The sequence below is a fragment of the Numenius arquata genome, chromosome 5, assembly GCF_964106895.1.
Source record: "Numenius arquata chromosome 5, bNumArq3.hap1.1, whole genome shotgun sequence".
In the NCBI taxonomy this organism is placed as follows: Eukaryota; Metazoa; Chordata; class Aves; order Charadriiformes; family Scolopacidae; genus Numenius; species Numenius arquata.
Window position 1 is genome coordinate 45,150,811 of NC_133580.1, and position 12,535 is coordinate 45,163,345.

The following is a 12,535-nucleotide window of genomic DNA, read 5'->3' on the forward strand; positions in this document are numbered from 1 at the left end:
CATGGCTAGCTTTTAGAGAATGTTACCAAGAGGCTTCTCCCTTTTTTAAGGGTTTGGTGTGGTTTGAGTCGGGGAAGATGCTCAGTTTCTCCCCACCCCGTAGCCCAGCTAGGGAAGGCTTCAGTGGTCAGTTGTTGAATATTTCCCTGAAGTCCAGCTGCTGCCACGGGCAGCACTAAGCTGTTTTTCAAATGCAGAGCCTCGGTTGCTGGTATGAAATGCCCCAGCCCTTCGCTTACTCATGTCTACCACGCACTGGGGTGCTTTTGATGCTGACCACGCAGAGCAGGCAGCAGGATAGCGGGGAGCACCATGCCCAGTGGTGGGGGCTCTGTTCAGTTCCCCTCCTGCATTGGGAGCCACATGCTTGGCAAGGAGTGGAAGCATCTCCCTGCCCATGGCTTGCAGAGTCCCCCAGGGAGGGGGGTTTTCAGAGTGGTTCTCAGATTTTCAGTGCCACTCAATGTAATCTTTATTTAGTAGGACTTTTGAAAGATGCTGGAGTATTCCTGAAGAGCTTATACTACTGCTACTAAATCAGCCCTGTATTTATCTGAGGCTTTTAAGCTTTTACTGTTGTCATTACATTTTCCTGGCAAATTTTGCCAAGCAAAAGATGTTACGGAAGATGGGTGTCTTCCCTCAGTTTTGAACTGGGTCTGCTGTTGAGTGCAGCCTTTTAGAAGAGGCTGGAAGTGAGCAAAATAGGATTTAGCCCACATAATACGGTAGGTAATCGGCTATTTTGAAGTGATAACCTGTCCAGTTGTAATCTATGTTTAAAAAAAAAAAAGAAAAAAAGCTGTAAGATCTCTCAGCCAGTTTATTAAGGCCTTTGGTTGGAATATGACCATTGCTTCTGAATATCAGAGAGAAGCTGTGATGGTGGGTGTGATGCTGTGCTGGTCTGAGATGGGTCTGACTGGCTCTCAGGGGCTGAGCATTTGTTGATGGGCTTTGTGCGACCAAATGTCTCACTCATGACCGCATCCTTGGGGAGTGTCATATGGCAGCTCTTCTATTGATCTTGTCTGTTCTTGGTTACTTTAAGCTGTGGATTAGGTAATAGAACAAAAAAAAAAAAAAAAAAGGCAGCAGAATGTGAAAAGCTTTAAAACGTGCCCCAGTGTTTTAAAGCTGCAGCTGGAGAGCAGATGTCCCTGCCAGCGGTTCCCTCTGCCCAGTCCCATGGCTTCCAGCGCCCGGGAGCTCCCTGTCTGCAGCCAGAGTGCTGCCTGTCCAGCTTCTCCAGCTGCTGGCCAGCAGAGTGCTGCCAGCCTCACTGTTACCTGTTGTTATATCAGTTATGGGTGGAGTAGTTGTTAATGGGAAAAAATATTTATTAACGGATGTGCACAGCAAGGATGTGCTGAGATACGCAGTGTGGCCTCCCCACCCTTCGACATGAGAGCACCGACTTGTTGATGGTTGTGTTACTGCTATGCTGCATGTGCAAACGGTGGGTGTATTCTGGGGGGGGTGGGGAGGGTGCAGGGTCCTGCCTTGAAGTTGATGGATCCATTTATTTCCAGAAATGAAAATCTGGAAGTGTTTGAGTAGAAGCTGCATGTTACCTCCATGAGTTTTATGACTAAAGAGAAATAGAGCCCGGGGGCTCCAGCATCTCTGTGGTCAGCTGTTTTGGGGATGCTTTGGTCCCTTCAGAAAACCAAAGGGATGAAGGGAGGGGAAAAACATTTTTGAAAATAAAAGCCCTTCAATTTCACACTCAAGTGATCTCTTGGAAAGGTGCCTTGAGTTAAACCCACTCCTTGTCAGCAGAACCTGGTGAACCCTGAGCAGCTCTGCAGTAAGGTGGCAGCAGTTTCCAGGCTGGCCCAGGGCAGCCCAGGATGTTTTGCCTTTGAAGCTAAAGAGCTCAGAAGTAAAAGGTGCATCTGCCCCCAGAGTGTCTGCTGGAGTTGGGGGGTTTGCATTTGGGCAGTTGGCCTTCTCCCCAGCTCTTTGCTAAAGGGGGAGAAGCGGAGCTGGAGCTCAATGAGTGATCTCTGGTCTAGACAAGAGAACCTGGCCAGGAGGCTGAGCTGCCACTGGGCTCTGTTTTTCTTTTTCTGTGGGAGCTCTGCTAAGCAGGGTTCTGCCTGGAGCTGCCCTGGGACTGTGGGTTAATGAGTTCGCACACCTGATGCCAAGCACACTAATTGCCGTGATGTCTTTTGTTTCCTTTACCTTGTTCTCTGCTGCATCTGCTGCTGCGCTGCTGCGGTCTGTATCTCTGCTCCTGTCTGTCCCTGTATGAATGTCTCTCCTCCTCTGCCTTCCACTCCCGTTGCCCTCCAGACCACCACCCGGCGGCCCAAGGTGAGCAGCTCCGGTCCGGGGACACTGAGCATCCCCTGTGTGTTAAATGTCAACTTGGTGAGCGCTAACCTCAACGTGCATTTTGTCTTGTCCTTCCCTCTCATTGTACAGAGCCTGGAGGAGCTCATAGGAGCAATGTCCTCCTCTGGAGCCTGTCTGAATCACGGGGGCAACCTGCCTGGGCAAAATGTCTATGGAAAAGTTGTACTTTTAGCCAGAGCTTATCTAACAGAGTGGAGCATAAAAGTGGTGTAGTAATGCCCAGCCTGGCTGGCAGAGCACGCTGCTTGGTGTCCCTGTTAATGTTACTGCTTGCTTCTCACTGACTGCCATTTCCCAGCTTACGTGGGGTACTTTTCAGTGGAATCTTGAGGATGTCTGTTGGAGGAGAGAGGTGAGAGCCAAGAGGTGCCAGCCAGGACTGTATTGATTCCAGCTCAGAGAATCGCTCACGTTTTAAGGTCTGCCCTGAGCCAGCAGGACTTGCCTTGCAAAGGGGCACGTGGTTAGAGGAGAGCAAACAAGGGAGATAAATCATCAAAGAACTGTTTAATAGCCAAGTTATGGTTTGAAACTGATTAATTTTTTTTTTCCTCTTCTGTGAAGGGTACGCTGTAGGGAGGGCTTTATTTTCACTGGCACGTACAAGAAATTCAAACCAGGGCAGCAATGGATTCATTCAGTCCCAGGGCAACTGGGATCCTGGCTGCCAGGCATCTAGCCTTCCCCTCCAATGGATATCTTGTTAACTGTCCTTTTGGCAGTGTAGAGCCAGAGCCCAGGCTGAGGTAGGACCTCATGGAGGGGAAAAAACCAGTGTGACACAAATATATGAACACAATGTGAGGAGAAGAGTCCGTTGCTCCTTCTGCAGGTTAAAATTTCCTCTAAAATGTCTCCCCCTGCAACCCTTGAGACACGGCAGGGATTTTGCTGTGGGTCCATGTGATGCATTTGCAGTGAGGCAGAGAAGTGAGCTCAAGGTAAGCAGCTTTTGTGTGCTGGTGTGGATTTTAAGCCAGTTTCTAGTCCCAGCTGGAACCTTACCCTTTACCAGGGCAAGTCCTGGAGACCTTTCAGCAGATCATGTTTTAGTGATGTTCTTGTTCTCTGCAACTTGTGCTGGAGAGAAGCCATGAGTGAGAAGTCCTATGTGACCTCCTCCTCCTCCTTTTACCTCACACCTATCCTGGGCAGGAATTAGATGGGGTTGAAGACACCCCTGCATGCGTGTTGAGATCAGAGCTGCTTCCCATAATGGCCAGCTGCTCTGGCACTCTACAGCGTTGAGAGTCCCTCTCAAGCCATTGCATCCTATTTTGGTTGGGCTCACAAATGTGTCCACATCAGATAGTCAGCTGGCAGGCTGCTTTCTCTGGCAGCTTGGACCTTCCAGGGTTGCTGGGAATGGATTTTCAAGAGGAACCGTTAGTGAAGGTTGTCCAGTAGCTGTGTGGAGGGCTCTAGGAGATGCCATGCTGCATTTTGGCCCTTTCTGGAAGAAAACACATCCCTTGGACCTTCCATGACCCTGACTGCTAAGGCCAAGTCATGGTTCTCCAAAGGTTTCTAGCTCTTCAAGTGTGATGAGCAGTGGAACCACACCAGCTGTGTCCCTGGCGATGCTGCTCTGTCTCCACAGGTTTTTAATCCCTAAAGCAGCAAGAACAAGAACAACGTCCTTGTTTTGAGTTGTGTGTTTCTTGGAGATAGTGCATGTGTGGCATGGTGCCATGAAGACTGTTCTTAGGTTGGGGCTTGCACCGAGTCAGGAGTCAAGTCAATCTCGAGGAGTAAAATAAAGTCAGGAAGTTAATGTACAGAGCGTTAGATGGCACAGAGATAAGTGCTCCAGAAATACAGGTCCATGAGGAGAGCAATGGAAGTTTCTGATGGACCTGATGCTTTTCTTCAGACATCAACTTCCCTTCGTCCTGTCACCTTGGTCCATGGTCAGCTTCACTGCTGGATCCCCAGCCAGCAATTAACAGCCTTGTAAGCACTGATGAAACCACTCTCTGCTGCTCTGGTTCCTCCAAGCTCCACTGATTTTCTGTGGACTCTGGTGAACTCTTGCTACTCTTTCATTTTCTCCTTCTGTTCCCCTAAAATTTGGTGCTTCATCCTTCCAGCTGGGGTAGTTGCAGACAGGGGCAAAACCTTCCCTGCTCCCATGTCGGTGTGCTTTGAGGTTTTGCTGTCTAATCCTCTGGAGCTGGGACACCAAAACCTCTGAGCATGTGTTACCACTCTGCAGACACCACCGAGGACCCCTGCTAGTCTGTGTTCTGATCCCCTCCAAAGCACTCACTTGCTAGGCAGGGTCTGCCCTCCTGTCCAGGGACCTCAGGGTGTGACTGGCCTTGCCATGAAGAGCAAGGAGATGGGTCTGTACTTGTAGCAGCAGCGTATGTAGATGTGGTAGGGTGAGGAAATAAATATGACATGGTTTGTAGGGGGAGACAATCTTTTGTTGTCCCTTCTACTGCAGGAGGGAGGAGATGGACTCCTGTCTCTGGCCTAAAGCAGGACTTGTGTGCTCAGAAAACGATCCGTTTTCATTTTTTAACTATGTCAGTGGTGTAATAAAATTTTACCTTTCCCTTCAACAACTGATTATCTGTGAATTGTGACCGAACCAGACTCCTCCTGGAGCAGTGTAAGATCACAGCATTCATGTTTCTGAGGAGTCTCTGCAACAGTACTGGTCCTCAGCACACTGCAGGTCTGGGTACAGTGAGGCTGCGGATGTGCTCCGTCCAGCCAGAGCCGTTTTGCTGTTGATGTCCCCGCTGTCACTATGCTCTGGGTTTCACCTGTGCTGGACACGCACAGCCACTGGGAAACAGTGGCTGACTTGGAGAAACACCCTGCTGAAAGAAAACCAGAGCTGAAGTGGTGAAGGGAGATGGACTGGTTGTGGAAGCATCATCTTCCTTGAAACCTACTCACCTGACTTTCTCCCCGGCCATGTTGTTTTGCAGCCCACCAGGACCCCCAATTCTGCAGCATCCAGTGGCACGGCCGGGCCCTCAGGCTCAGCCTCTGCCTCCGGTGGGGAGATGAGCAGCAGTGAGCCCAGCACGCCTGCTCAGACGCCGCTGGTGGCCCCTGTTATTCCATCTCCCTCCCTGACTTCTCCAGTGGCACCTCCGGTTCCCTCACCCACAAAGGTAAGCTGTGGCCAAGGTAAGGTATGGGCTCTGCTGGTGTGGAGGGTGGTAGCTCCTAAAGGGAGGAGGAGAGAAAGCCTGCCACCAGTGCTGGTAGGAGTAGGATGAGGAAAAGGGGAGCAAGAAGTCCTCCGCTGAGTCGTGGTGGTGGTCACTACGCAGGGCTTGTGTGACAGCCCATAAGGCTGTGCTGGGTTTAGGCACCATGGTCTGCGGGAGGAGCAGAGCAGCCAGGTGGCTGGGGGACAGAGAGGAGTGTGCACAGCTTGGTGGGGAGTTGACCAAGGACAAATGCAGAGGCCGACACACCAAAGCTGGAAAGGCGCTTCCAAAGAGAAGAGTGCCATAGCTTAACTTGTTTCACAATGCATGTTCTCCTCTTCCCGGGTTCCAGTGGGATAATGTGGCATCAGAGCAGTTTGGCAGGTGAACATGCTGGGGGTTGGGGCTCTGACTTGGAGCTTGAACCTGCCAGTGAGAGGAGAGCTCGACCACAGAGGAGGACTTGAACACTTCCCGCTCCACCCACTAGTGTTGGATGAACTGGAGCAGAGGGACCAGCAGTGGACGCACTTTGGGAGCATTCCTGCCTTCAGATACAAAGACCACGTTAGAGAGGTCCAGTATTTCCCAAATGTGGGTGTTTCTAATAATTATATCAGCATAGTTATTCCATCTTTGACCTTTAAAATAGTTTTTCATTACTTCCATCCTGCTTTGTATTAATTAGTTAAAATTAGAGCTTGTGAAAGATTTGGGGCATGAGGGCAAAGAATTAATAGCATGAGAGGACAAAGAGCTTGCTGTGAGGTTGTGGTTTGAGGGAAAGGCTGGAAAAGCCACCACCTGGTGGGAAGAAGGAATGTCCCCACTCCCTCCTTGTTTCCCAGAAGGACTCTGGTGATGGGTTAATGTAATGGGTGCAAAAACTGTTCTCTTGATAATATTGATGGCATCTGTATGTCCAGGGTTGAGAAAGCAGCAGAGGAGAAATCTGTGTGGTTTTCCTATGCAGTTTGATATCATGTAGGATTTTTTTTTTCAAAAATCTGTTCCTTCCTGTCACCCAGCTTTGTGATTTTAAGCTGTAGTCATGAGGCTGCTGTAACCCTGTGCTCCCAGAAGAAGGGAGTCGCATCCCCTTCTCCTGCCCTTGCTCGCAGCCATGTGCACAGGAGCCACTGTGCTGGCATCAGCATTTTTCTGGCTGTGGGAGCTGATCTGGCCGAAAAAGAGCCAGCAAACACGGGATCAGTTTTCCCAAGTTGGAGCTTGCCACGGGATTACATGGCTGCTGCTGTGGGATTGAGCGGGCACTGGTGAAGAGCATAGGGTCATCTCTGGGGGTGGCTGTCTGGGCTATTCCACTTAAAGACTGAATTGCCCTGGCTCCAGGTGGCTGCCCTGCTCTTTGCAAGGGCTGTCGCGGCAGCTGAGCAAGCTGCAAGTGAGGGAAAGTGGAACTGCAAAGTCCAGGTGCTGGGGGGAGCCTGGGGTCTGTTGTACAGCACCAACACTTATTTACAGAATTAAAAAAAAAGATGGGACCTTGGGTGGAACTGGGGTTTTCTTTAAACAGCACGGACCCTGGGCTTTCCTCAGAGGTGCATGATGATGGGGAACAGGGCGATGGGAGCGAGTGGCAGCACAGGACGTTCTGGCTGGTGTTAGGAAAGAATTCTCAGATGAGGGTGGTCAAACGCTGCGTTGGATCTAGAGGCGCTGAGGGACCTAATCCTTGGAGACAGCCAGAACTTGACTGGATGAGGCCCGTGATCTACTTGACACAGCTCTGAGCAGGGAGGTGGGCCAGGGACCTGCACTCACCTCTGCTAACCTCAGTTATTCTCTGATTCTGTAAAACATGAGTGTACTTTAGGTGTATGATTTGTGTTCAAGACAGGCCAGTCTAACTGAAGGTATTCTCTGTCTCCAGAACAGCTCGGTAGCACCTCAGTGTCTCCATGAAGGCCAGGTGACCGCTGCCCCGAGGCTCTGGTTTGAAGAGCATGCACATAGAAACCGCCCTGTCAGCTCCGTAATGGGGAGCCGAGGGTTTTGTCTTGACCTCACTCACTCTCCAGTAACAGCTCACGCCTGGCTGTGCGATTCCTGTGTGACTTTGTGCTGCTCCAGTGGTGTTTCCCTGCCTGCAGGGGCAGTTCTGCAGTCACAGCCCTTTAGAAACATGGGTGCCAACCTCGCCTGTGTTTTAAGGCGAGTCAGGTGTGCCTTTACCCAAGAGGCTTGTGAAAGGGGGGGGACCCTTACAGATGGGGAGGTGGGAATGTGACCCCTGAGGGGGATGCTTTTGCATCTTGTTGGAAATCTCAAGCCTGTGTCCCTTTCCCATGCATCAGCTTTCATTGCAGCCATCGTGGGCTTTGGTCTCAAGATAACGCAGCAGGGCCCAGCTGCAGTGCAGCGTCACTGTGCAGCTCTCCCTGGACCAGTGCGTAACTGGTGTTGGTATCCTCCTTAAGCTGTATCTTTTCCTGCAGGTAAAGCTGGTTTCACTACGAAGCCCAACTAGCACAGCCCATATGCACTTAGAGCGGAAGGGGGTGAGTCCAGAGGGGAGCTGGTCAGCCAGCAGCGCTGCAGGAACGTCCCGAGACACCTGCCTCCGTGCAGGCAATGGGCTAGAAAAGCCTCAGAAAAGGTCTTGGGGTACCCATGTGAGCCGATCTGGGGTGTACAGCAGAGACCGTTTTAGGATTCAGTTTGCCCAGGCAGGAGGATTCCCAGGTTTTAGGCTGGTACCCGGCTCGCCCTTGTAGAACTACACGGGGTCTGACACACCGTGGGTGGGTTACATAAGAACATAAGAAGTTCCATCTAAACATGAGGAAGAACTTCTTTGCTTTGAGGGTGGCAGAGCACTGGAACAGGCTGCCCAGAGACATGGTGGAGTCTCCGTCTCTGGAGACATTCAAAACCGCCTGGACACATTCCTGTGCAACCTGCTCTCGGTGGACCTGCTTTGGCAGGGGGGTTGGACTAGATGATCTCCAGAGGTTCCTTCCAACCCCATATCATTCTGTGATTCTGTTACAATGTGCACCGTACCCCCAGGTAGGGACCATGGGGGAGACACCCCCCAGCCCCATACAAACATCTGTGCTCTGTAGGTTGGGTATGGGGAGAGGATGAAAGGAGAGCAGTTCTCACAGAGCACAGTGAACTTAAAGCATGAATGCACAGTTTGAGGTGTGCCCTACGTGTGTGTGTGTGTATGAGCATGTTTCTCAATGACACGCTAATAACTAAACCCACTGGCAGCTACATGTCTGTACCATCTTGCACGTTGTTTTGATAGAACCTTTGTCTAAGATCTGGTTCTGTTCATGAAAAGGTGTTTCTTGCATGCCATTGCTCCTTTTTGAGTGGGAGCAGAAGACTTACTGAAGGGTGAACTTGGACCTGTTAGTGGTGGGGTTTTTTTTTGGTTTTGTTTTTCAAAAGATTTAGGCATCCCCTTGAAGTCAAAAGCGAGGTGCTCGGGACCTTTTGCCAGCCAAAAGGGTTTTTGTCAGTATTTGTCAGTGTGTCAAGGAACACTTATCACATGTTGTATGTGTAGTAAAAATCCACAGATTAAAATGACAGACTGACTCTGGAGCTGCAAGTGTAGAGTGATGCATTCTTCCAAGACTAGTAATGATGCCAAAATACGGGCTAGCTGCTGATAGGTCAGGTTCTTTGTGGGTTAAATTAATGTATCTGGAGTTCTCTCCAAAGGATGTTGCTGCTCCTTTTGGTAATTCTTGGTTTGATGTTGTAGGAGGAGGAGAATTTGCGTTCTCAAGTCAGGGACCTGGAGGAGAAATTGGAGACTCTGAAGATAAAGCGAAATGAAGACAAAGCAAAGCTTAAAGAGCTCGAGAAGTACAAGATCCAGCTGGAGCAGGTGCAAGAATGGAAGAGCAAAATGCAAGAACAACAGGCTGATCTCCAGAAACGTTTAAAGGAGGCCAAAAAGGTGAGCATCCCTGGGGAGCTGGGCAGCTCCAGCACTGGGGCTTGCACAGGGAGACATGATTCCAGGGCTAATTCAACTGCTGAAAATGTGTGTGGGGTTTTTTAATGAAATACCAGCTAGCATTAAACTGCGTGCTATCCTGACTCCTGTCTTCTGAATACATGCCAGGTCCTAAAGTGGCCTCTGACCTGACATATCGCTGTTCTCTCCAATGTAAATATTGATTTAGTTAATGAGTTGCCAGTGCAAATCCTAGATACAGTCAGAGAGTACGTTGTATGTTTAATGCGTCATGCGAGTGTGGGTGCCAACTGTGTCTGGTCCATCATGGCAGTAGCACACGCAGCTTGTCCTAGATCTGAAGTCACGGCTTCATTCTCTAGCCAGGCTAGATGTAAGGGCAGAGAGAGCCTCTGGATGGACTTTGCACAGTCCTGCAAAGGTAACAGAGATGATGTGTGTCCTGGGGTTTGCTTTGCTTTTTGCTGTCTACCGGCCCCATCCATCAGGTAGCCTGGACTTTGAGGCAGGAACATCTGATCTACCAGTGCAAGTTTGTCTTGTGCAGGGTAAGATAAGTTGACAGTAGAGGTGGTTTCCTGTAATTGATGGGGATGAAGAGTGTGATAGTTAAAGAGCAAGTTGCACATCTCAACTTGTAGGATGGGTGTCCAAGTGTGGCAGCAGCCATGTTTCTCCAGTTTAATCTGCTGTTGCAGGTCAACCAGTGCTGTGGGAGGGGCACCATTCAATTTTCAAACCTGCTGATAAACTGCCATTCCCACCTTTAAAAGCTTAAGTAAAGCTGCTGGAGATCTTGCATCTGACTTCAAAAATCAGTGGACGCCAGCAGCTTTAAGAACATTGCTGTGTATTGAGATTTCTGATCCAGCTGGAAGAGCCAGCCCCATAGGAAGAGCCTCACTGGTGATGCTCTGGGGTCTGTTTATCTCTCCTGATGCTGACTGTACAGACCTAAGCTTTCCCACTGTCCCAATGCCTGGATGTCTTGAACGATTTTTAAAACTGCAACTGTGTAGACAATCTGCAGGGGTCCTGGCCCACCTCAGCCATTCTTGAGTGCTGGGTGTGCAAGTCCTCCCTGTTCCCTGGGTGCTCCCTTCCCCATATGCTGTGTCTTTCCTGGCCTGCTCTGGAGTGGGTTCCTCTCTCTGGTGGCTTCCTGGAGGGGTCCTGATCCTGACTTTCTAACGTAGACTTTAATTTAGCTAAAAGGAGATGAGTTTTAACAAACTAATACGTTTTGAGCTCCTGCCCTGCAGGGGTGTTTGGTATGAGTCACTGCCAGCAAAAGCCACAGGGCTTTGGAGGTAATGAATCTTAGTGTCACTTGTTATCGCGAACATGTCTCCTGTGGCTGCTCTGCTCTTGCTGAGCCCTGTCTTGGGGTGTCGTTTGAAAAGTCTGCTGCAGGTTGGTTATTTCCCTCTTCCCCTTCTCCCCAAGGACAGGTTACCTGCTCTTCACCATCCGTGCCTGCTGCTCCTGTCCATGCTGGCAAAGGAGCTTTTGCTTCTCTTTGCCCTGGTTTTCCAGGGTGGATTTTTGGTTTGTTTTCCCAGTGATTTATTTGATTGTCTGCTCCAGTACAAGCCTACATATTTCCTGTCTTCATATCTGTCTTTCCTCACCTCCAATCATTTTTCTGCTGGGCTCTTTTGTGGATGGGAGAAGGTGTGCAGCAGGGGAGAAGTCTCAGGAGGGGGGAGATGGGCACCCTGGATCACTGGCAGTGGGCCCTCCCCTCTCAGCCCAGATAAGCTGTTTTTAATTGGACTTGATCCTCCTGTGAGAGAACCATGAGAGACATAATTGTCCAAGGCTTGTTGTTTGTGAGAAGAGGAAGGCCTTAGCCTTCCAGGCTCTTCTCACCCATATATGCTTGACTGCAGGAAGCCAAAGATGCCTTGGAAGCCAAGGAGCGCTACATGGAGGAGATGGCAGACACAGCCGATGCGATTGAAATGGCAACCCTGGACAAGGAGATGGCAGAAGAGCGAGCAGAGTCCCTTCAACAGGAGGTGGACTCCCTGAAAGAGAAGGTGGAATATCTCACGATGGACCTGGAGATCCTGAAGCACGAGATCGAAGAGAAAGGTGGGAAGGAGTCAGCTTTCAAGTGGTCTCAGCCTGGGTCCCACTGCATAGGGGAGCTCCTCACTGGGGAGCAGTGCTTGACTGCTTTGGAGCAGTAGTGGGTCCTCTCTGCCATTTGCAGTGGGGCTGAGGCTTTGCCTCTGGGGCTTTCTGCTGTGTCTTCAGACCTGCTTGGCAGGCACAGGTAGGACCCTCATACGTGGCCAGGTCAGCGGCAGGCAGCAGCTCAGCTTCATCTTAACTTGGGTCCTGGCCTCACTGAGGAGGCAGAGATGAAGCTGCTGCACTTCTGAGTCTGGGGACAAGTGTCCCTGTCCTGGGCTTAGAGGAGCTCAGGCTTAGTTTTAATGCTTGTCATTTTCCCTGGGGACAGTGGATGCCACCCCAAAAGGTATTTGACTGGGACAGACTTTATGTGGGATGTAACACAACTGCTGCTGTTGCTTACTATTCCAGCCTCCTGGCTTTGCACTGAGCACAGTGCAAAACCAGTGCATTACCCTTGTTTTGGTTCCCCTGGGGCCCTTTAGCTCTTGCTATTCAAGGTGAGCTTTAAAAATTATGCACAGCAGGAAATGAGCCAGCCATTAAACACTTGTAATATTGGAATTCACCTGAAAAAAAATGAAACCTGTAGAAGCAGCAGAGGATCAGGCAGGCAGGCTGAGGGGTGACAGAAAGGTAGACAGGTCGAGGAACAGGGAAAAATGTTGGGAGGAGAAGAGTAGTCTGCAGGGAGATGTGGAAATTACTGAGACGAGCAAGGTCTTTGAATTGAGTTTGCTTTCACTGAATTATGAGGGCTGGGAGGGTTGAAAGCTAAGACCACTTATGGTATCTAGCAATGTGTTGCTCTGCTGTAGCCCAGCAGCTGCTTGGGTGCAGTCTGCACGTTGGTACAGTGGTTCTTCATCTGCACTAACTGGCTTTGGTGGTATCG

General features: G+C 50.2%; 1 protein-coding gene across 1 annotated transcript in view; it reads left to right on the top strand.

The window, feature by feature from the left end:
* The window catches only part of DCTN1 (dynactin subunit 1), an 83,329-nt gene that overhangs the window by 53,089 nt on the left and 17,705 nt on the right, over positions 1 to 12,535 (top strand). Inside the window, exons 6-8 of the mRNA XM_074147691.1 lie at positions 5,307 to 5,495; positions 9,280 to 9,477; positions 11,391 to 11,595. Coding sequence (XP_074003792.1) covers positions 5,307 to 5,495; positions 9,280 to 9,477; positions 11,391 to 11,595 — 592 coding nt within the window. The remainder of the gene's footprint in view (positions 1 to 5,306; positions 5,496 to 9,279; positions 9,478 to 11,390; positions 11,596 to 12,535) is intronic.